This window comes from Notolabrus celidotus, chromosome 21 (assembly GCF_009762535.1).
Source record: "Notolabrus celidotus isolate fNotCel1 chromosome 21, fNotCel1.pri, whole genome shotgun sequence".
Taxonomy (NCBI): Eukaryota; Metazoa; Chordata; class Actinopteri; order Labriformes; family Labridae; genus Notolabrus; species Notolabrus celidotus.
Genome location: NC_048292.1, coordinates 12277454 through 12302806, shown reverse-complemented (window position 1 = coordinate 12302806; position 25353 = coordinate 12277454). Strand labels below are relative to the sequence as shown.

Sequence of the window (25353 nt, the reverse complement as noted above, 5' to 3'; positions counted from 1 at the left end):
ATTCTTTTCTTTTTGTTTAGTGTAAGACTACTAAAGAACAAAAAGTAAGAACGAAGACCCACGTTGAGGCAGCTTTCTATTATCACAACCCACGCCTGTGGAAAACCCTACCTGAAGATCTGAGGGCTGCACAGAGCATCAACATTTTTAAAAGCAAATTCAAGACCTACCTTTTTAGTCTAGCTTTTAACTGAGTTTCATTCTTATAACAGTTTTATTAATGAAGTAATGAATTAATTATCTAGTTTAAATTTTAGCCACTTTTATTCTACTTTATTTATGTATGTACTTATTTATTTATTTATTTTAAGAATAGCATCTTATTTTCTTTTAATGGTTTAATACTTTAGTGTTTTATTGTCTTAGAAATGTATTTTATTTTGGTGAGTTTAATTTCCTGTGTTGAGTTTAACCTCTTATTTTACCTCCAGTGTTTCCTCATTAAGATATCATGAGAGCATTTCCTCAGTTCGTTCAGCAAATTCTTCTTGGCTTTATTCTAACAATAGTGGTTGTCTCATGGTTAGCTCATAGGCTAACATATACTGTAAATTGTTTTGACTTGAAATATGGTCAGATTCTCTCCTAGTTTTCACAACTTACTGTTTTTCAGTTACCAAACAATTGCAAAGGAGTGACAGGTTTGACAAAACCTCAAATTAACAGCATGGAATCAACAGTAAAACCCCATAACAGCATTTTGAATCCCAACCTGAGTGTGACCTGAATGTAGCTCTTGCGAAAGTTCAGACAGGAAGACTATAAAAGCAATCACAGTAGTTGTTTAACTCTCCTCTCCCTCGTTCAATAGCTCACCCGCTTCTAGCTGCATGCTCTGGAGCTGTCATTGGTTAATCAGCGGTGGCTGTCATCCAATAGCTCAGTGGCTATCAACTTTCTACTGTCTTTTTAAATGTGTCTCTCTCTCCAGCTAATTCCTTCTTGCATTGATGGTGCGCACCCCTCCACCTCCCCATCTCCCACCTGGTCTCTGCAAAGTCTTCAATTCCTAGAATTCATCAACCACCACCACTAGTGTCTGGACTCTAGGGGGATTTCTTCTGCTGCCAAATTCACACATCCTACACTCACAAAATTATCCCCTTGGAGTCCTTACGCCAAAGATTTCTGTCAAGTTTCATTATTCATTAAGTTGTTATAAATAACATTTAATCTTCAAACTGTGTCTCTCCTGATTGAAATGGTTTCCTTGTGAATATGATTCATTACTTTCTGCATGACCGATACGTACAACCAGAGTTTTGACCCTTTTGCACATGCAGTGGACCCAGAGCGACATTAGCTTCAACTTGTCATCCTTTTTACTTTGTGTTTCTTCCCTTTATCATTCTCTCCCAAAGCTTAATGTTCCACCAGCTAGTTGCTAACTTTTACTGCCTGTTGCTTGGAGCTGGGTAAGTAATGTCAGTTTATCAGCACTTTAACCACAACACTGACTACTGGATGAAACAAGGTTGATGTAGATTAGCTCTGAGAGTGGCACAAAACAAAGTAAGGACCATGAAACCGAAACAATGCTTCAATGCCACAGAGTTAATCAGTGATTCTCTGTGGGCCCGTTAGAACAAGGAACAGCTCAGCTTAATGCCAACAGATTTGATTTATTGTTGACATAGAAATACAGATTGGTGCAGCTTAAATAGTCTTTTTGTTGCAGAGTTAGAATTTACAGTGTCATGGTTTTTGTGGCTTCAATGCTGATCCTCAAATTGTAGGAAAGCACAATTTTCAGAAACAGAGGGTTCAGCTAATTATACATAAACACAACAAGACAAAGAAACAAAGATTAGTTGTTGTTATACATATTTTTGGTACAAGTACAAATGTGGTTTAGAGTTCATGGCTTGCTCGGTGGTGTCAGCTTGCTGTAGGTTTTTTTCTGAGGTGGGGCGTGGCTCCTGTTGTAAATCTGTGTGTGTGCTGTGGTGGTGAAATGATACTGGTGGATTTATGGTTTTATCACTCTTCCTTGGAACCGTGTGAATGTATGATTACTACATGAGGCAGAGACACTCCAGCAGTGGGACACAAGATAGGAGAACTGACACCAATAATGTTGAAATCAAATTCATGGTTTCCTTGCAGCGGTTTCCTTCTCTGTATCTCATGTGTTTGATTTAGAGGCTGCCAACAACACCAGCCCTCACTCTTTTTCTATAGTAATGACAGATGCATAGACATTCCTGCTGTTGGGTGATAGGATTTCTCTGTTTCTTTGTTTCCTGTCTGTTACTCTCTCACTGGAAAAAATGCCCCTTCAAAAACAAGAAAAAAAAAAACGGATTTAAGTACTCAAGGTACTTTTACCTTGAAATAAGCAAAAAAAATCTGCCAATAGAACAAGTGAAAATTTGCTTGGTAAGATTTCTTGAAATAAGACGTAATATTTAGAAAACTGTGATCTTAAAATTAGCAGGGAAAACTTATTTTAAGCAATATTTTACCAGTATTATAAATCTTAGTGTCTCAGAATAAGACAGGAATACTAACAATTAGTATTTTTTCACTCAAAAAAAGATTTTTGCACTAATACATTTCATGTCAACTTCTTCATTTGAGATTTATTCACCTTAATTTGAGATGTATTATAGCGTCACTTCTCTAGGTTTAAGACCATCTTGTACTTGAAATAAGATTACAAAGTTTAATTTGAGCATTTTGAGATATAATGTCTTCTCATAGTGAGCTGGATATACTAATATTCAGTCATGTTGTTTTTTAGGATAAGCCAGCTATGCTCAAAAGTAGGTGTTTCATTGTGTGCATGTAGTTTGAGGATGTATATTTTTATCTGATTTAGAAGAAACAGTGCCTGAAAACTGTAACCCACCCTTAAAATAAACAACTTTTCTTTCTTTCTTTCTTTCTTTCTTTCTTTCTTTCTTTCTTTCTTTCTTTCTTTCTTTCTTTCTTTCTTTCTTTCTTTCTTTCATCAATGAAGCTGTTTTCTGATTGATTCTCAAATAAAATGCATTCACTTTAATCAAGTTAAGTATTTGTCTTAAATCAAGATTATCCGTCTTCTACAAATAAGATCTCAGCTTGAAAAATGTATGAAATGTAAAATAAACCTTGTTTCTTCTAAATTACAACTCAAAACAAGATCATTTCAAGATTGTTTGACTTAACAAGATGTTTAAGATGCATTGTCTTAAAACAAGTCCCTCTATCTTGCTCAAATGTTACGTGTTAAGTAAATTTATCTGAAATCAAGTGGGATAAGACTTTTCTACTAAAAATGAGAATTTCACTTGGTAAGATTTGGAGTTCTTGCAGTGCTCTCGTTTATCTGCATTTCTGTCAGGCTGGAGACAAGCTGTACGTAGTTTTAACTATCTGCTTCATCGGGTCTCTTTCACTCTTCTTCTTCTTCTTCTTCTTCTTCTTCTTCTTCTTCTTCTTCTTCTTCTTCTTCTTCTTCTTCTTCTTCTTCTTCTTCCTGCTATCCAGAGAGAAAACTGGCAGCAACATTTGTGTACGTGTGTTCAGGCCGCACCATGGAGCCCTGGAAAAGAGACTCACTTTGCAAACTAACGCTATCATCATAATCACAGCTCATTACCTACCATGCTCTCAGCCAAAGATATATTTATACAGCCAAGGACATGACCTCATCCCTCATCCCTCATCTACATAACAATTATGGCTATTTTATGGGCCTCTCCGGAGCCATAGAGGAAACTCAGAATTCACTCAGTTGCAATAATGGCCTGGATGACAGACAGGTTGAGGAACAAACTACAGCCACCACTCATACAACAGTTTAAATCTGAATGTTGCCTCTTGAGTTTGTTTCCCAATCCCTCAGGCAGATAAATAATTAGTTATTCAACAACAGAGAAAATACACAACTCAACTATCCACTCTGGCCTACAGGCAAAATTGTTCACAAAAGTTAACAGTTAAAGCCCCTAAGCACTTGATTTTAATATCAAATATTCAGGACTAAATAATGACTAAGGTCACTTTGCTCCAATTGAACTGACAGTGTCCTGTTAACCAAGGCTGAAAGCCTTCAATTGTCTTCATATTTTTTTCATTCAAGTATTGTTAAATTCTGATTGACTCACAGAATCATGTCACATGATCTTTTTCATCTGAGCACCACATATTGACTGTCATTAAATATAGCTGACACACCATCTCCTCCCATTGTGGGGTAAAATAAAAGTGAAGCCAAAATACTACAAAAGGCGCTGACAGGTTGTGCTGGACAGAAACGATCTAGTTGGTGGGGATTGGTGTCACACGCTCTTCTGCTAACCAGATTATACTAAACCGCAAGGTTTGGTACAGTTCACAGAAGAACCGATTCTTGTGCTGACTTACACCAGACAGTTACGGAAAGTTCACTGACTCCTCTGTTAGTGTTCGGTATGTTTCTCTCACTGTTCCTCTTCTACACTGTTAATCTGTTTAACGATGCTCTAGAAACCTGCCTTTGTGAACAGAGCAGTCATGGGTAAAAAAAAAGTGTGTTTGAAAAAATGTATTTTTCATGTATTTCAATTTTATGTTTTAACCATAGACTGTATAAATAATGGACGTAGTATCCGTGACGTCACCCATCTGTTCCTGAGCACTGTTTTGAAGCCAGTCAACGGCGGCAGCCATATTGGAAATGCAGAACTCAACCAGGCAGAGTGTGACGTAAAGAGGCAGAGTTTGAGCCTCCTAGCCAACAGCTATGTGTTCCCGTCTGGCAGTCAAGTCAGTCATGTCCTTATTTGGGCAAAAACTTGTAATCTTATTATCTTCTGAACCGTTCCGTTAGAAAAAAATTCACCCCCCTTACAGAGTGTGCTGACAGAGAGATTAGCTACATAGAGCCAAGCCGTTTTTTGAACCAGACTGTAAACATGTTTATTAATGTTGCAAAGATCGTCTTTTTTGAATTGGGGGCTTTTTGGTTTCCAGTGTTTCTGCAGCCAGACTCAAGCAGATTCTTCGATGAATTGCAGTTTAAAACACTTCCGCATGGGCTTCATATTTTGAGACCGGAGGTTGCCGCTTTGTTTTAACCAATGTTCCATCTGTTGAAATGGAAGGCGGGGTTTATGACCTATACTGCATCCAGTCACCAGGGGGAGCTCTAAGGGGGCAAAAATGCCCCAAAAAGGTAACTTCGAAAAGAAAGAAATCTAGCATGTTACTTAAAACCGTAACCTAGCCCCGCCCACCCACAGTTAGTGGCTGAAGGATATCATGTCCTGCTTAAACCTTGAAAAGATTCGCTATTCAGTCACTGGCTGCAGTAACAAGTTTAACCAAATGTGGGGACCTTTCATGGAGCACTTTCAGCAACTTCAGTCAATTTAAGAAGCACCCTCCTTCTTTGTCTTTGTCTCTGTCTCTGTCTTTGACCTTACAATTTCCATCTCTATAGTCTTTTTATTTTTCATATTTTTATTTGTTTACACTCTCTATTCTATGTATTCCCACCCAATTATTGTTATGTCTAGTGCCTTTGTAATCCTCGAAGATAACTGATGACCTGACTTCCAGCACTTGAACACTGTTTACTCCAGGACTGTCTTTTTACTAAATGTTTGCACTATTGAGCCCCTATACACACATTGGGACTGTTGGGTTATGAGGGATGGGTTTTGTGTTAGAACCAGCTGATCTCGTCGTGCAGTTTTCTGTGTACATTTGTCTATTTGTTTTTGTGTGAAAATCAATAAAAATTATTGAAGTAAGAAAAAAAAAACGTAACCTGAGCAGAACTACTTCTTTATACTCAGAATCGGATCGATAATTGTTAAAGCACTTAAGGTAGCTTGATAGCCCTGCTACAGTTATGTAGCAACTAGAACTATGGCTTAGTCTAACCAACGTGTGACAATGACTCATGTCCGTTTCCTAAGGCTTCACTGCATTTTGAACAAGGTACAACTTGTTTGCATTTTTGTAAATTATGGCTATGTTTATGTATTCTGAGACAGAGCTCTATGGTTCCTAAAGTCATTGGGAAAAAATCCTCGTGCCACAATTGTCATATTGTGGATATTTTTCGTCATTACAAAGTAAGTAGTGGTCCTTCTCATACGGCTGGTTAAAGGTGTGATATTTATGCCCTTGTAACCTCTCACCTTCAATATGAATGTCTCAGAGGAACAGGGTGAGTATAGAACGATTAAGTGTCACTTAATTACGTAACTGCTATTCACCCCTCTGCTGCTTCAAATATAGATGTTCCCTGATGAGTGCTCTCTGTTATTTGAGTTGTTTTTACTAAGAACTACGAAACCCAGTTGCTTCAAACATTTTGGGGGTTTTAAGTAAAAACATAAATGTATGACTATTAAAAATGATTGATATCATTCATGTGCTTTGACTGGGGCCAACAAACAGCCTGTTGAAGTCTGGAAGTAGGAAGTAAAAAGACAGAGTAACCCATTGTTGAATTTGGCTTTTTGATGGGATTTGTTGACAATTAGAAAATACACTATATAGCCAGCTTTATCCTTTGAGCAAGGAAAACATGTCTGTAATCATTGTGCCAACAAGACATTAGGTGAGTGACGGCTATAAACCCTTTGACCAGGTTGTTTATAGTAGCCTAGCAGGCTTTCCTCCAGACAACAGGCTCTCTGTGCAAACCTTGGCACTGAACGCAGATAAAAGAATACAGCTCTCATGAGCAGCGAGAAGAGCAAATATCATTTAAAAGACTGACAGGCAACATCAGTGTGAACTGGACAGCATTCTCTTTATCTCAATTCAGTTGTAATAGTCTCAAAAACCAGGGTGACCACTGTCTGCTCAGATCAAGGTGTGATAACAAAATGTATGCCTATAATAAAACTAAATATTAAATACACCTGTGTTTGATGAAAAGGCCTAAGACTTATTATTTAAACAAAAAGTAGCACTGTTTTCTTTTATTATAGCTAACTGACATAATACAAATGTTAATACCTGCTGAATCACACTCATTACACTGAGGCAAGGGAAAGTAGACAGAAAGGCAGAGGTGTAAAAAATTGCAGGACAATAATAAATAATAATAATCAATTTTATTTGTATAGCACCTTTTAAAAACATGTTTACAAAGTGCTTTACAGAGTGCAAGACACAGCAAGTGAAAACACAAAAGCACATGACAAAGGTAAGGAGAGCTAAAATGAGTTAAGTAAAAACAATAATAAAATCTATGCAGAAATTAAAAAGTCAGTGATGAGTTAAGAAGTAAAAGCACATTTTAAAAAGTGAAAGAGATTTAAAAGAGGACAAGGATGTGGCTTGCCTGATCTCCTCCAGCAGGTTATTCCAGAGTGATAGGGCCCTGACTGCAAAGGCCCGGTCGCCTCTGGTTTTTAACTTCACCCTTGGGAGTTCCAAGAGGGACCTGCCGGAGGATCTCAGGCAGCAGTTGGGGACATACATTTTAAGGCATTCACTTAGGCACTCAGGGGCCAGTCCATTTATTGATCAGTCAACATTGTACTGATGTGATGTTGTATGGCGATGGGACAAGGAAATTAAGTTATTTAAAAATAAACAGAGTTTGTCATATCATCTTTAAGCCAAACAGGAAATTTGGATCATTTGTATTATTTGTATTATTTGTATTATTTCTATTATTTCTATTATTTCTATTATTATTTTAATCATTGCTTTAACATTTATTATAAAAAATATTTATTTGTTGATAAAATATAATTATTTATCTATCTATTTATTTCTTGTGTTCATCTGATCTTGTTAACTCTACATTATGTTTTAACTTTTCTTTCCACTCTTACACATTTTATTAATTTTACTGTATTGATTTTATTTTATTTTTAAGTATTTTATTTATAATCATGCCTTTTATAATTTTACCATTACTGTTGTTTCCTGTCTCTCTGTTATCCTATGAAGCACTTTGGGCTGCATGTTTTTATGTATGAAAGGTGTTATATAAATAAAATTGAGTTGAGTTGAGTATCAGATTAGTTTGCCACCAGTCATTCCTGAGCCTTCAAATCTCTTTAGACAGCAAAAGTTTGCGTTTTCATCCATTTATCAGTGGATAGATGCAGTAAGCTGCCCTTTGTGTCAGTGCATTTGAAGCCAAGCCAGTGAACATAAACCCACATGTGATCCTAGGGCTTAATTAGAGTTAATAATTTACCAATACAGCCACATTACCGCTTATCGCAGGCTAAACGCTTCATCATCAATCATAAAAAAGGTGGCTTTTGGACCAGGCCCCAGATGCACACAGGTGTGTTTTGTCGACTTCACTGTGGATTGTGTGGACAGATGGCTTACATCCAGAGGGGAGGTGAGCAACAGGTGCTGACCATGCTGATTTGCTTCCCATGAATAGTGATAAAATATTACACAATTCTTACTCAAAACATCTGCTTGTGCACCAGCACATCCACACGGTATTGTTCTTCATGAAAAAAAGCCTCGTGGAGTTTAAAAGGTCAGAATTTCATATGTGCAAAATACATTTGTTTATTTGTGAGAATAAGAACTCGGTTCAGTGGTTTTCCTTTCAGCAGAGATGTACTGGATGTGACATTTGGCTTGTGGTTTAGCAGGAGATAGACTTGTTGTTTTCTTTTTCTTGCTGCTTCCTCCCATCTCTCCCTCTCTTTCTCTCTCTCTCTCTCTTTCGCACACACACATACATGCACACATAAACAGGCAGTCTGCCAATGCAAAGCGTGGGTGCAGTTTTTGCCCTTGTTTGATCTGAGCCATGCTAGAAGTTGTCGGATGTACCCTTTGCATGTGTTGCAAGATTCAGAATGTTTTTTTTTTTTCTGACAGTGAACCAGGTTAAAGTTCTACTTTAAGTTTGAAAGTGTGTGGGAAGTTGAAGCTTCAGGCTGTGTGTGTGTGTGCACATGTGAAAGTACATGGGATGCTAAGTGTGTGGGCCTGAGGGACTCTATTACCGCATAAAGTTCAAAAACTAAAAAAAAACCGCAGACGTCTGTCTTGTTTTTCTCTTTCAACCCCCCCAAAACAAAAAAGCATCTTCATATGCTTGAATCCATCTCTTACCATGCAGCAATGCTTCTTCCAATAATGCAGGTACAGGAACAGTTAGCTAAAAGCCAACAGACAGTAGAGTTGCAAGGGTAGATTTATGGGCAAAATGGTATAAGTTTGAATCCTGCAGGAGCAAGTCACTTACTTATCAAATACAACTTAACACTAAAGTGTCAGATAAAAAAAAGTAACATGCCTCGCTCTCCCACATCTCAGCTTCTTCTGTGGTTAATAACGCATCAAGGGGGGTGCAATACCTATTTTCAACTTAGCGAACCCAACACAATGACTAATGCTCGTCTTTTGCTGCAGCAAAATGCTGATACAAATCAAAAGCAGCACGGAGCTGAAGCTGCAGATGTTGAGTTTAAACATCTGTAAATCATCTCCCTGGGTAAACTGAGACTGTCAGGATAAATGTGGGCAGTGGAGGTGAACTTGATGTGCTTGCCTCTCGCTGAACTGGACTCCCAACTGTGGCTGTGGTTGCACAGGGCAGCTACAAGGGATTGAGTGTGGGTTGTGTTTATGCACATGTAACCACTCCTGCAAACTGAGAGTTAGAGAGAATCCCCGGTTGATTTAACTGTTGAAATATCAGAATATATTTTGATGTACGATTTGAGCCATTGCCTTATTGGTCAAGCACACTTGCCTTAATGTGACTGTAACTCTGTACACACCTCAGTAAATTTGTTGTGCCTTCAATTTTAGAATCATACAAAGAGGGGAATGAGTGTTCAATATGGATGACAATAAAGTTATGGTCCTTAAATAGAAAGCCATAGAAGGCAGATTATTTTTCCAGATCCAGCTGTTGCTAATAGTTCACGGCCTTCCCCCACCAGGGCTTCAGTAGATCAGTCGGGGTCACACATTTTTATCCACAGTCAAAACACACACACTGGTGTCAAATACAGGGCAAGTTCTCCCTTGAAAGGGGTCAACTCTCTGGAGTAAGTTAGGCCCTTCCAGTAGTGCGTGTTGAGAACATCCCCATGCTGAAACCATGGCCTGTCACCTAATTTGTTGTTGTTTTGAAATCCAAATGTGAGGCGTGTAAAAAAAAAAGAAAAAGAAAAGTGAAACATGAAAAAGATTAACCTGAAAATGTAAAATGTTTGATCTGCATGTTTTTTGGAAGAGATGGAGAAAGAGAAATATCCATTGTATCAGTTTGCTCATCAGTCTTGACTTTTGCTCTACAGCCACTGCTACAACTGTAACATGATGACAGTCACATGCTTAACAAACTGTTTACTAGAACAATACATTTGGGACAGCAGAATGGTAATGTGAAACTAGTCCAATGCAGGTTTTATCCATTGGCAGCAGTTTGTTCCTGAAAACTAGAGAGGGGAAAGGTGAAACACAAGGCAGTGGTTGTGGTTATGGTTTGCTGAGAGGTCTGAGTTTCTATACTGCGAGAGGACATTCTCATGGGAACCTTCACTGTAATGTGCCATGGTCACTGAAAATGAGATTGAAAAAGATGCTCAAACTTAAAATGCAACAGAAAAAATGAAGTTCAGTATGAATGTCAATACTTAAGTACCATGGTGGTGGCTATGCTATCTATTAATTCCAGCTAACAGTGAGCATCAACTTATATTTCTTAAGAGTATTCATCATAACTTGGTGATTCTGAGGCTTAATGGTTGGCGGTTTTGGTTTGATGGTTGACAAGTCATACCAGTTTTAGGTTCAGACGAGATTTTCCCTGAAAAACCATTATAAGTCTAATATCTTAATTTCTGACCAAGTATCTGCAAAACTTCCATTTTATTAGCTCCAGCCCCCCTTTGTGGTGGGTTTGTTGCTAATTAGCAAAAAGTGAGATGAGTCTGCTGATCAGCTCTCTAGCCCTCCAACATGTAGTCAACAAATGGAGAGGTACTTTACTTCTTCCAATCACCAACTTTGCTAGACTTGACCCTGAGGATGTTGTAGCACACACATAAGCACACACATATTAGCTATTAGCTAAAAGCACCTAGAGCATAACAGCCGCATAGAAAAGCTAGCATGGCCGTAGACTGGTATGTAGATAACTACATTGAAACATGTTTTCTTTGTCTTATGGTTTTTATCCAGGTTGGGTTTCATTACAACACATATTTTTTGTCAACTGTGTCTTCCTACAGTTAACTGTAGAGTGTTCCATGGCCACTCAATTGTATGACTGTAAGCAGGCTAATGTTAGCATGTAGCTGAAAGTACCCTGTAGCTGTGTAAGCTAAGTAGGCTTATGGCCCATAGACTGTATAAAATATGGACGTAGTATCTGTAACGTCACCCATCTGTTTCTGAAGCGTTGTTCTGAGGCCAATCGTCGGCAGGAGCCATATTGCTGCTGTCGAGGGATTGTGACGTAAAGAGGCGGGCTTTGAGCCTCCTAGCCAACAGCTACAGTGTTCCCGCCTGTCAATCAAGTCAGCTGTGCCTCTCATTGGAAGACTTATAATCTTAATATCTTCGAAAATGCAGAGTTAGAAAAAAATTCACCCCCCCTACAGTGTGTGCAGATCGAGACACGAGCTATCCAGACTACACTCGTCTTTTGTACCAGACTGTAAACATGTTTATTTCTGCTGTAAAAATCGTCTTTTTTTAATTGTTGTGTATGTGGTTTCTGGTACTTCTGGAGCCAGCCTCAAGCGGATCCTCCATGAACTGCAGATTTTAGCACTCCCGCATTGTACTCATATTTTAAGACCGGAGGTTGACGCTTGCTATGGCCTAAGAAAGCAGCTATCATGGCTTAAGACTGTTACTGATTTAATTTGAAACAATGCTTTGATTAATGAGCATTGTTGCTATTTTTTTCTGTGGGTTTGATTTTATGATGAAGTTAAACTTGCTAAGATTGAAATGCGGAAAAGTATTGAACATACCATGATGGTGATGTCGGGTGTGGGGCTGCCCTTGATTCCTATCCCTTTATTTTTTCCCCTCAAAAGCATTACTAACAAATGACTGAGATCATTTTTGGAAGAATCAAGTTAAAAGATATATACATAGTGATTTAATGTCTTTTTGGAGTGGTTGCAGTAATTTGACTGTTATCCCATAAGGGGACAATCAATGTAAAAACTAACAGCATGCTCGGGATATGACTAATGATAATATTAAACATAAGTGGATAATGTCACTGGGTCAACAACACAAAACACAAGGAGGATGAGGATGTTTGTCATTATACTATTTGAAAGGGAGAAGCTTGCTGTCCCTATGTGTCCTGATTTATGACTCAAATAACAAACCACATTACATCACTCTCTTTAAAAAGAAAACAATCTCACTGCAGCCTTCATGTAGGGATTTAGCCTTTAACATTTGCCCCCTCAGAGGGTCATGACCCAACCTCGCCCAATCACACACAGAGGAGCTAGGTTTGCCCTTACCCTGACCTGTGAGGGCTGATACTTCCTGCAGCCACACGTCTGTCCTCAGGTCAAACATTACTCACCGCCAAAACACCCGAGAGTCGGGGTCAAGTGTTCACAGATCATCCACGTCTAGTTTGGAGTTCAAAGTTGTTTACTTTTCAAAAGTTGCCAACACTGGTTAATATTTTGTTGAGTTGATACACTGACAGATACATTGCACAGACTTCATCCACAAATTGATCTTGGCCGTATTAAATAGTCCACTGAATAAATCATTAATAGATCATCATGGAAACCAGATACCGATCCTAAGCTCTCTATGAAGACAAACACAGATTCACCCGGTTGCACGAAATGTTGCACTCACACACCAGCATGTAAACTTGTGTACAGCTTTGTTAACTAGGTGGTGATTAGAGGAAAATCTACCTCAGTGCATTCCTGGATGGATTTAGCAAACGTATACGTAAGGTGGAAAGTTATTTAAAAAAACTATTACAGGCTCCACACACACATACACACATATACACACACATACACACACTTGAGGTTTACGTTGTGGCTGTCTGGCTGGCTGAGGTTTGCGTGCCATCTCCCAGCTGCCTGAACCTTGATGTATGTGAGGAAAAGATATGGCCTGGGGTTATTAGCCGGAGCACGAGTCACCTCAGCAGTTGATTGTTGCCTTATTTCAGCTGAGTTGTTCTTCCTTTCTCCTCTCAGACACACATGTCATCGAACCCTCAGGGCCAGATGAGAGAAATCAAAGACATGTGACCCTCAAAGGGATGGCAGAGGGGCTATTATGGTGTGTTCGTGTGTGTGTGTGTGTGTATCTGTGTGTGTGTGTGTGTGGGGGGGGGGGGGTCTTTAAACCAAGAGTCAGCCTCGAGGTCATGAAACTAGTTTTGTTTCATAACAGTGACAGAGTGGATAAAGTCTTGTTAAGTTTCTCCCAAATGAGAACCTGAATGACAGGAGTAACAGTTTAGGAAACTAAAAAAATCACTGCACTTAAATAAAAAGCCAAAGAAGATTGGCCCTTGAGTTTTCTGAAAGGTGTCAGTGGAGGTATGATGCTCCACAGACACACACTTACTCTATTAAAATGATAGACTAATAAAGAAATGGACCACAAACAAAACAAAAGAGAAATAGGAGTCACTGATGAGGGGTAAATATAATGGGTGATAAACAGAAAGAAATATCATGCAACAGAACTCAAGCTCAGACTTTCATACAAGTGCAAAGACAGAGAGCCAACTGATGGTGTCGACCCTCCAGTGAACAAAAAAACATCTGAAAAAAAGAGACCTGAACCTCCTTATATAGCCTCCCTCAGCTGATTGCCACCAGCTGGGAGAACATCACAGGTGTTCCCAATAACTGCTGATTAGTGAGGAAACTGTGACACAGATTCAGGTCTCTTTCCTAACAATAAAAAAGAAACCTTTTATTTAATTTAATCTGGAACATATTTGATCTATCTCTGACATTTCAAGGGTTAAACTAGGTGAATTGGTCGGGTGACGCCAGGCTACAACATTTTCCAAAGAAAATGTAAATACAATAAAAATGAATTGTGGAGCGCTGGTGGCCTAGCGGTCTAAGCACCCCACATACAGAGGCTACAGTCCTCGTCGCAGGGGTCGCCGGTTCGATTCCCGGCCGGTTGACCATTTCCTGCATGTCTTCCCCCGCTCTCTACTCCCCACATTTCCTATTAATCTTCAGCTGTCCTATCCAATAAAGGCAAAAAAGCCCAAAAAATATAACTTTAAAAAATGAATTGTGTCCTAGCATTAGCAGCAGCTAAAAAATAAACCCTGAAAATGTAAGTTGAGTTAGTTTCTCCTACGCCATTGTTGTTCCACTCCCGCCCCTTCGTGACTTTGATTGACCCTCCTGTTATGTTGCGGGTCGAATTGACCTTTTTTAAAGTCTATTTTAGGCAATATATTTCTTCCAAACCAGCTAAATACAGCATAAAAGTCTGGGCAGCATGTTCAGGTTACTTTATTTGTAGTCATAGGTAAACTTGTTTTGCAGCTGGTGAGATGTTAGGTCAATACAAAATTAGAAGATAGATGTCAGACAGAACAAACTACTTCAAACATACAAAAATATCTTAAAACTAATCTAACACTAAAAATGGTAAAATGTATAGACATGATAAAATGATAAAAGTGCTAAAGGTTCCATTTAAAGTGCATATCAGAGAACGGTCAACCAATAAAAACGATAGAATCACATGAATAAATAAGACAATCTGGGCTCAAGTCTTAAAATTGGAGGCTGAGTGTGTGAGAAAATAAAATCTATTGCTTGTTCAGCTCAGTAATAGCAGCAGGAACAAAGCTTTTCTTGTGACGCTGTGTCCTGCACCTTGGGACTAAAAACCGTCTTCCGGAGTGAAGAAGCTGGAAATCACTGTGCAGAGGGTGTGACAGAAGAGGTGTTAATTTAACAACATCACTTCATAAAAAAATAAAATTCAAAATGTAAAATAAAATAAACAAAAATCGATGTCATGTAAAACTATTGTATTCATATCTAAGGCTTTCCAATGTACATTAAAAAAAAGTTTTAACATTGATTTTAAATGAGTGAGTTATCCTCATTGAGCCCTGATATGTGAGAATTAAAGAACACCAATGACCTAAATCTTGATTTAAATGGTTAGTAATGGAGTTAATGATGAGATTAAAAAAATCTGATTGGGATTTTTTGGGGTTTTGACACTTTTGAATAATTGAATATACCCCGGGTCAAATTGACCCACGAACATTATTGCTGTTCTGTGACAATGATGAATGGCAGTGTTTTAAAAGTGATCTTTTTTTTCAACTGAGAGCCCTGTGAGTGCAGTGACAAAATGTATGTAAGTGTATGAAAATGTTAAACTGCATTGGGTTTGTATACCCAACATATAACATGTCACAAAAATGTAAAAGAAAGTGCCCTCACAAATTGTCAAAGTCTTCAAACTTCTTGTTTTGTCTGACCAATAGTTCAAAATGTAAATATACTCAGTTTCACATTCTATACAACAAAGACCAGAAACTAATCCTTACATCTGAGGAGCTGAGCTCAGCAAACCTTTTGCATTAAAACTGTTGTGGACCAATTTTCAGTTCTTGTAAGTTTATTGCGTCTCTGTCATATCTTGAATATCCTGAAATGCTCTGCTCGGCTGCTAAGTTCACCATTCCAACATTAGATTCACATTGCTCTTTACAGGCATGAGGGTTAAATGTACACTCTTGCACGCATGTTATCCAGAGTCATTTTATCTCATTGACATCAGGCTCTCTGTTAGCTGTGTCATCTAACAGAACTGTATTTAGCTACTTCTAATGAGGCATGAGCGTTTCTAACTGCTGCTTCTTTCCATTCAAACATTGAACCAGAGAAACACAGGGTGCATGTTGCTACGGTACACCGTAAGAAGACTCTTCATCTTTTCATTCCTTTGATTTCAAACTAAGAGTGTTTTTTGGTTGTTGTAGATTGTACTTGCTATGCTATACTAGCACTTATCCCCATTGTAACCACATCAAACTTCACTTAAACAAACATTAAAGCCGTTTTTTGACCGCAGGAACTTTACACTGGAACTAGGGACTTTACCCCTGAACTACGTGCGTTTCGCCTAGAGGAACCAGAGTCTAAATGTAGTTCAGGGGTAGATAACTTCCCCCCTGAAAAAGCCCCTGCTTGGGGGGTAGTATTTTTCAAAGGTCCTGGGACTTTCGGTTGAACATAACGGTGTTTGTGGAGTTTACACAGTTGTTGAAACACAGAGGGAGTTCCTGGGAATGCATACTAGTTTAGATTTTTATTAAGATTTCAAAATATTATTTAATATAATTTTTTTTCTCCATACGTCACTGGCCTGATTTGCACAATCTACCCTGGACTTCACCCCGCGGTCGAAACGCAGACAACAATGGGGGCACAGTAACCTTTTAGTTCCAGGGAAAGTAGTTCTTGGGGCTAAAAGACCCCGGAACTCTTGTTCGAAATGCACCTTAAGTCTGGGCTGTTACATTACGGTATAAGCTTCTGATCTGCACAGAAATCTTTCAGTACTTTAGTTTATGAAATACAGTTTGCTTCTATCACTCTGCTGCATCTACTGCATCAGAGGACATTTGTATGCATGAGTAGAGACCATAGCAGGCCGGCACCATCTTTGTGACCCCTGCTGCAAGGCAAACTGAACACTACAGTTCAGAAGCAGCAGGCCGGCCAGCATGTGAGGCCACACAGCATGGCTGCATGAGTCACACGGTGCAAAATGTGTAAAAACTTCACATTGGCAGATTAGTTTGTTTACATCCTGCACTGGACGTGATTTGGCCAGGTTGCAGCACAACACAGCCAAAAAGCCTGCTCTCTCTTTCCTCCCTTTAACTCAATCCCTCTCTTCCCCCTTCTTTCTTTTTTCCCCTTCCTTCCTTTTTTTCTTTCTTCTCTCCTAACTATCTCCACTTCATCGCTCCCACTCTCACCGCTGCCAAGAGCACATGATCACGAGGCAGAGTGAAGTGGAAAATAGTGCAGCCCTGCCCTTGTAAAAAATTTGAATGAAGTTTAAAAAAAAAAAAAAAAGGAGACAAATTAATAACAACATGAAACAGATGGGAAGTTGTATTTCCAGTATAAAACAAGACATTCGTAAAAGAAAAAAGAAAAAGCCTCCTTTCCCCCTGCATAGTTTGCCAGGTTATGAGCTCATTCTTTGTAGGCCCTCTGCTGAATATCTATTCATAGCGTCATCTCCGAGATGTCAGACTTTTATGACCCATTTCTCCTCTCGTTATCTGCAGTGGCAATTAGGGGCCTGTGAATTTAACGCAGGAAATATGGAAGTGCTTTCCTTGCTTGGAACAAACTCAGGATGGCTCACAGTAAATCAGTGTGTACAGGGGTTGATTAAACCCTCCTTAGTTCTCAAAACATAGCAGAGACTGGTAAGTCAGAACGAGGCTGCGGCTTCGTGTGCATGTGTGTGTGGTTGTTGTTTTCTCACCAAGCTAGAGTGCAGTGATGAACAGGGTCAGCCTTGGGTAACACACACATAAACAGATACACACGTACACCATGCACTTGCAGTGGTTTGAGGTCATGCCTGGCACAGCTCTCTGAGCTCATGATGAGGTGATGTCATATCTGCATCATGGCAGTCTGTAAGAGCTCCTGCTTTACTCCATGTACTACCTTAAGTTTAATGTGTTTCATGTCCAGTTTGAAATACTTTCATCTGTTCTCCTCTTCAAATTAAGAGCTGAATAATTCTACTTTTCATTATCCTAGATATGTTTTTTTTAGCTTGAAGTTCCTGTCAGCAAAAACTCAAAGTTCTGCTAAACAGCATGATTATTGTGGGTTGGCAGCATTTAACAGCAATTAATGGAATGGAACATTTAACTCAGCCAGTCATATGTTGTCTTCCTAATAAAACCAGCATGAGACATTCAGGTTCACTCAAAAGTCAAGGACATTTTACCAAATAGACTTTGTAAAGGGTTGATCCAGCCTCTTAAGAAGATTAAGAGGATGATTCTGACATATTTACTGATAAAGACTATAATATTTTAAAATATAATATTGAACCCGTGAGTTGGCATTGATCAAAGGATGAGAATAAAACATTGTTGGAGAATATCTGAAGAGGCGTGCAGGCAGTGGCGGTTCAGGGGAGGGGCCAACAGGGGCCGGTGCCCCTGTAAGACTGAACCTGGACCCCCCTGTGGCCCCCCCTCCACACCAAACAAATATTATACAATAAAAGAAGCTTCGGTATCGCGCCAATGTTACAGGCGGAACACATGCGTGTGGCACTTGGTTCCAGTCCCTTAGAGTGCTAAGGGACTCATGTTGAGTGTAAACAGCCAAACAGCTGCTGTCAGTCTGCATTTTGATATAGTACACAGTAGTATATATGTCTAGTATATAGGGATGCACTGATGTTTTGCCAGTTTGTTCTCAGCTGGTCCTCGCCCTTCTTAGTCTCTTTTGTCACGGTTGAATGTGACCCTCTGACAACACCCTTGGGCCCAGCCTGCCCCCCCCTGTAAAATTGGTCTAGAACCACCGCTGCGTGCAGGAGGAAAACTTTAACATATTGGTGTTCTTTGATAACTGATTTGAAATAGTATTTCTTATCAAACACTCGGCACACCAACAGTGAAGTGATCTGAGATCTCCTGAACCCGACGCCAAGGTTGAAGTTGACTCCCACCAGCCAGATCCTAATCTAAAGAGCTGGATTACATGCTTCCCTTGTTTCTTTCTGTGGTACAAGACTTAGAGAGATAATTTATCATAAAAATGCATTAGTGCTGCCAACAAATAAGATGTGAACTTTATGTCAGTGCAGTGATATAACTCCACAGTGGTTGCCTATAGTGGAGATCATTCTGAGCACTCAGCTGTTTTTGACTTTGTGAAACTGCATCTGCTTCATTTTCGCTGCTGTGGCTGGAAACGGAAGAACTGCAACAGGAACCTCTGGATTTAATTTTTTGTAACTCAGTGTCACTTGCAAACAAGTCAGCTACGTGTCATAAGCTGCTTCAACATCTATTATCAGTTGTTTTTAATGTTTGATGTTTAATCAAAAACATGCAATATGGAATATGTGACTCTTTTCTTAATTCCAATCAGCTCTGTGATTATTTCATGAAAGCCACATTGTGTGTTTAACTTAGTTTGCATGTCCCAGCTCAGACCGGGGGTGTTAATGTAGCATGCTGACTTTGCCCTCGCTCATAAAACAATAAATCCAATGACAGATGCTTGCTGGTGAGTCAGCTCCCCTGACATGCAGCTTTTAAGCATCTGTAACTCTCTCCATTGAATGTAACTCCACTTTTTGACCTTGTCCATGAAAACGTGGGACGCATCATCAGCGATGTAACCTGGAGTCATCAGGTGTTTTGGGCCTTTATACATCAGTCACTCTCACCTAGTAATCCAGTCGGGTTTTAGCAGGCCCCATCTTGCATCCGTCCACACATCAGCCTTCATCTGGATGCTTCCTCACAGATTGGATGGCTCTCCTCTTTGATGCACCTGAGATGCCCAGTTGGTTTAGGTCTTTGCTGAATGAGCATCCAGCGAAGCCTCGGCAGCCAACCTCTATGGGTTCATAATAAGTCTTCCAGCCTCTGTTCTGGCACTCCTCCACGGGTTCCTGGTACTTTGTCTGCCTCTTCATATTGATCTTTTCACTATGCTCTTCCTAAGGCACAGTGAGTCCTGGCAGGATCAGCTGTTTTTGAGGCTGCATCAAGGACGCCTTGTGGAAGTGGTGCTTCTCCAGCTTTGATGAAGACAATTGCTTTCTTTGGTGCAAGATGGTGTCTGTGCTGATGGCAGTGTCTATGATCTCAGTAAAAGCATTAAGCACCTGGCCATGGAGCCAGGAATTGCAACCATTACCAAGGGCCTTTGGGCAAGTGTCTTGTTCTTGTCTTAAGTGTGGAGATTGACAGGACTTGGTAGAGCATTGTAGACACCTTGGGCAAAAACAGACACAGTGGAAGTCTGTCTGCATGATGCATGACCAGGTGATGCATGCTCTCTGCTGTCTTCGCCCCACTGCCCTGTCCTGCCTACTCAGAATCAATGCAACTCTCATATATATGCAAACAATAATGATACAAACGGTAAGACTGTGGCTTTGCTGAGCATGAAGGCACAAAGGGAAACCACCCAGCTGTTATCTATAACAATTGAGGTCGCAGGGGGAAACTATCCAAAGGTTAAAAAAAAATTCTGCTGAACTCTTAAAAGTTTGCAAAATAAAATGCACCACGTGTTGAATCTGCTGAAGGATCAAATTAGAAATAGTACTTAGTGTTTTGCAGGGCGTAAATAAAGCAAAAATGCATGTTTTCCCTATATTGTAGACTTTTCTCTTCAAGTTCAGATGCAACCGGTGATTTTTCTCCTGATTCAAAAGCTTTGGGGCTGGATGAGATATTTTTAGTGTCAGTTCTACTATACACGTATACAAAAACGTCATCAGCATACAGTTTGAGTTTCATACATTGTTACAAGCTGCACTTGGTGTATGACTGTGAAGACTTTTTAGAATGACTTCCTAAGATGTATTTATTGTATGTGTTCATAAATTTTAGTATTATTGGCCACTTTAACTGATGAAGTAGTTTGTGTGCCCATGAAGCTCCTCTGATGTTCATCCAGCAGATCCATATTTTACTATCTGTGTTAACCCAAATTATGTTGCAATGTACACAAACAATGCCACTGGTGTTTTATGGAGCTGGCTATAAAGCTATAGTTGCATAACTTATCTAAACACTACAGTGTTACTGCTGCTACGTTTATCAGTATGCTGTCATTTGACTTGTTTTGTGTTAAAAAAGTTACTAATGAATTCAAGAAGTGTTGCAACCCTCACTAAAAGTTTACAGAAAGGCCATGAGCTCACTAGAAATGACTGCAGAGGTAGTCACAGCCAGTGTGAGGTATTGCAGGAAAAGCTTGCTCTCTCTCTCACTCTCTCGCTCTCTTTCACTCTGTATTTGACTCCTTCATGCTGGTATCAACAGGAAAGAGGCAGCCAATGAAACTAATTGGGTGGTGTGTGTTTTATGAAAAGAACAGCCTGTGCTGTCCCAAGTTCCCTCCCACAGCTCTGTGACTGGCTGATCCTAAGTGGTCTGCTTTTCCTTAGTGTGCTCTGATTGGAGCAAGGGGATGTCAGTAACTGAGCACTTTTTTCCCTCTTTTTCCTCAGGACCTACCCTTGTTGTTTTCAACTTTAGGAGCAGAGCTGGGCTGAGACGATCCAGCACAGTCACAGTCTGCACTCTGGCGCTGTATCGGCACTTAAGATGGACACCATGTACTTGATTTTGGTCCAGTGTCACACATTATATAATTTTACTGTGCCAAATAACACTTAAACAGGAGGAACTCCACAGTGAAGTACACTTTCCATATGCATGGTATAGGGAAGTTGCAGGAAAGCTTTGGTAATCAAATTTACACATCATAAGTTCCAGAGACATCTAATTTTGGAGCATGACATCAATTCAAATCTATATTATTATGTTTAGGGGGGAGTTGAATTGACTAATTGGGTGTTGTTGCTTCTTCCACCACTGTGGTGTCATTCCCTATACTCACTGAAAAACACACCAACCCTTAAAGTTTGGTTGATTTGTGCAAAACTTTATATTTCCCATGATACATTTGCAAGTTTACTTAAGCTGTGTGTTTAAGACATGTATTTAAAAGTTTGCGGGCTGTGCAATCAAAATAAGGAGCACATGCATTGAATACACCAGCATTGCTTTTTTAATAAATCAGACTGCAGCCTGAAGAAAAGAAAATTAAAAAAACACAATTTATAAAATCCATTATTGGGCTCAGTTTTGCAACAGTTTATTTATCTCAAGAATAATAATGAAAATATATATTTACAAAATGTCACTTTGGGAAGCTATACATACACCCACAACAAAAAGCAAAAACATAAATAAGTTAGTATAATTTTTCAGTGTTTTCAAAGAAAAAAAAAGGCACACAGGTACTCTTCAAAGTTTTACACCAAATGAGGCAGTGTCACTTTGTTTTCTGCCCAAAATATGAGAAATTAACAATAGTGCAATTACATGTTCCACATGAATTCCACACCACAAAGACTCATCTTTGATTCACATATTTGCATAAGTAGCCCAGTGGTTTTATCATATTTTCTCTATGCTAACCTGGACTACACCATTCATCACAAGAGGGGCGGGATGTGTGACTGAAAAAAAAAGTCACCAAAATATCAGCTCACCTAATTTAAAAATAAAAGCTAACTCTTAGGATTATTAGCAAATACTGTTAAAATTTGGTTGGATATTGCTCAGCAGTTAAGCTACCCTCCCCTCCCCCCCCTCACCCAGAACAAAAAGGCACAAACTTTGGCAAAAGAAAAAAAAATGAGAAGAAGAAAAATGGGGACATAAGGAGATATCATTTACATGTAAACTGTATCTGTCATGGCTGTTCCCAGTTAGATGGTCCCTCAACTTACAGTGTGGGCATCTGGGCCTTCAAAAAAAAAGAAAGTAAAAAAAAAAAAAACACCGGGACAAATAAAGCCATAGGAAAAGAAAGACAAAAAAAATTGTTTCCACATAACCCTGACTTTTGAAATCTGCATTTTTAACTTACATCAATTACCTGAATAATACAACATGACCACTTAAACAAAATAATATTTCTCTTCTGGAAATTGCACTGCAACTTCCCGAGTCAAATTCACACACTTATTCAAAGACATTTAACAAAAGGTATGAAAAGCATAATATGCTTCTTTTTATGTGCTACATCTGAAACATAGGTAGTAGATACAAAAATGAGCAAAAATCCATTTGCACACTGCTACATTGTCTGCTGCTTCTGAGGCAATTTAACTGAAATGAGTGCCAAAACTTGATAGTGTACATATTCAGTGCTTGTGCAGCCTCTCCTCCTCCCTTCTTTAGGAAAAGACTGCTTTTATATTTTCTCTCCCATCTGTCAGACGAAGAGAAACGCTACAGTATTCCACCAGCAACAGGTCTCCTCGCTCTGTGGAGACACAAAGAGGAAACAAGCTGTTTAAAAAGCAGTTGCGTTTGCTTTTTATCCCTCGTGCAGGCAGACACATGCAGTGAAGAGTCATAGCACGAAGATGAGGAGTTGTGGAACCGAATATGAAATGTGTACAGCTGGTGACGTGTGGGTGCTACGTGCAGGATAAAACAACATGCAGAAGTGTCTTATTCTCACCATAAATAAACAAAAAATGCAAAACAAAAGCAGATTTAGGTTATTTGCACATTCTAAAACATGCAAGCTGTTTTCTTTTTTTGCGTAAGAAGCGCATGAGAGTGACATGTATTCCTAACCTTGCACTACTTTTCACTGGTGCCGTCCTCCAGCCTGCTCGGTCTCTCCTCCTCGGCTTCCACCGCCTGACATGCAGCACCGCCCGCCTGGTCATCATCATCTTCTCCTTCGTCGGAATGCGACCTTTTCCTCTGACTCTCGCCGCTGCAGGGACCTGGCACACAGAGAGCACGCATTTAAAAAAAGTTGACAAGGTTTGTTGGGCGTGTAGCACTGCACGTTCACTTTGAAAAAGGCACCTGACAGCTTCGGTGAAATGTTACAAAGTGAGACTAACACGACGTAAGACAAATGGGCTCACTACATTGTAATACGCACGGTTAAACTCCAATCCAAGAGCGGATTACATCGTCTTTGTCGTTTCTAAGAAGTTCACCAACGATTATACATTTGTTAAGAAGTTACAGTTTCACATTTCTCTGTATTTGCAACGACAGATCAGCGAGTCGTACTCTGCAGTCTCACCCCGGACACAACTGTTGCTTTTCGCCACATTGCGACACAGACAAACATAACTGCGTGACAGCATAAAGAAGTCAATTCACCTGAAGATCCTGAACGTCTCTTCCTCGAACCGTTTCTGTCTGACTGGCGATCTAACTGCCTTCCATCCCTCTCCTCGGCATCCTGTCGGGTGTTACCGCCGGGACACTCCACCTCTGACTGGGGCTGCTGTCTCCTGTGAGGCGGTCTGCGGAAAAACTCCGGTGCGTCGTTTTCCTCCTGCCACTCGTATCTGCGCGGACTTAGCGGCCTCTCATTGACGGGATCGAAATCATAGTCGTCCATAAAATCCTGCACATTATTCTGTATTGAAGCTTCAAAAAGCCTCCGTGTCTCGTTTCGGTCAGGTATGCCAAAAAGGTTTCTGCGGGTCGGAGGTCTGACGTTGTCCTGCTGCCGCGCATCCACCCTCTCCACCGTCGGGCTCGCATTAGACAGGCGCACATCTGACATTTTGTTGCACATATGACAACCAAAAACACTCCCAAAAACAACCGAGCCCTTTAAAACTTCGATTTCCAAGTAATATTCCTTTCAAATGCAAAGTCACAGGAGCGATGCGTGCATAGTCCGCGCGTATCATCCAAAAAGCGTAACGCGCAAAAGTGGAATAAAAAGCGTCTCCAAGAGGCGCAGGGGGGTTTGAGAAAGCCACTCCTGTCAAGTCCGTAGTAAGGCAAGATGAAAACAACAAGTCAAGTCATAACAGCCAACATGGCGTTAGAGGGAGCTGTGAGTGAAGAAGAAAAGTTGACATCAAGGACTATTTAAACAGAGCAGGCGATTCATTGGTCTGCGCGCTAGGACCGCCCATTGAGCTCTTAAAGTCGAAAAGAGGCAACAACAACACAGAGCTGGATTGGATTAACTCTACACATGAATATGTCCTAATTTCTGTGTTTGATTACTTAGATAAACGGGAAGGCGCTAAAGAAAGGGAGGCTATAGTTACAGAGGAGTGTGACCAAGCTGTAGCTTATCCATTAGTACCTAATCTATCACAGCAGAAGTCAGGTTTGACATTTCACTGAACACTAAAAGGGTCAAAGATATCACTTGATCTCATTTGGTGTCATTTGTATGCTGTGATCATGCACTGTAAGATAACTGGGGTACTTGTCTTTGGTGAGAAACCTGATAAGAAAACAGTCTGGAGCATCTTCATTGTGAAAGTGTGAAGTCTATCTCTTATAGCTGCTAATACTATCACAGGAATGAATCATCAAATGATTGCTATAGTGCTCACAGATATCATTGCTCGATCTGATTTAGCAACAAATAAACCGTTTAGGCACACTTGATTCAATCAGTGTGCATCTATTCAGTTACAGCCTTGAGTTATTGGAGGTAAATTAAGACACTTAATATGAGGTTTTATGGAGGAAAACAACAAAAAAGCCACAAATCTGCCTCCCAGTATCTGATGACATCAGCTCTGGAGCAGAAAGCCTTGGTAATGGTTGGCATGCTGCCTATCACTGTCAGACTCCCACTGGTGCCACAGGGCGGGTTTGTGTGCTTC

At 39.8% G+C, this 25353-nt stretch overlaps 1 protein-coding gene across 1 annotated transcript; it reads right to left on the bottom strand.

Annotated features, from left to right (window-relative positions):
• Positions 1–21722: 21722 nt before the first annotated feature.
• On the bottom strand, positions 21723–24609 carry cdkn1ba (cyclin-dependent kinase inhibitor 1Ba). The gene is given in 4 exon segments (XM_034672962.1): positions 21723–23006; positions 23327–23481; positions 23873–24306; positions 24308–24609. Coding segments are annotated over 3 exon segments (690 nt in total). The 5' UTR covers positions 24415–24609; the 3' UTR covers positions 21723–23006; positions 23327–23332.
• Between the last annotated feature and the right edge of the window lie 744 nt (positions 24610–25353).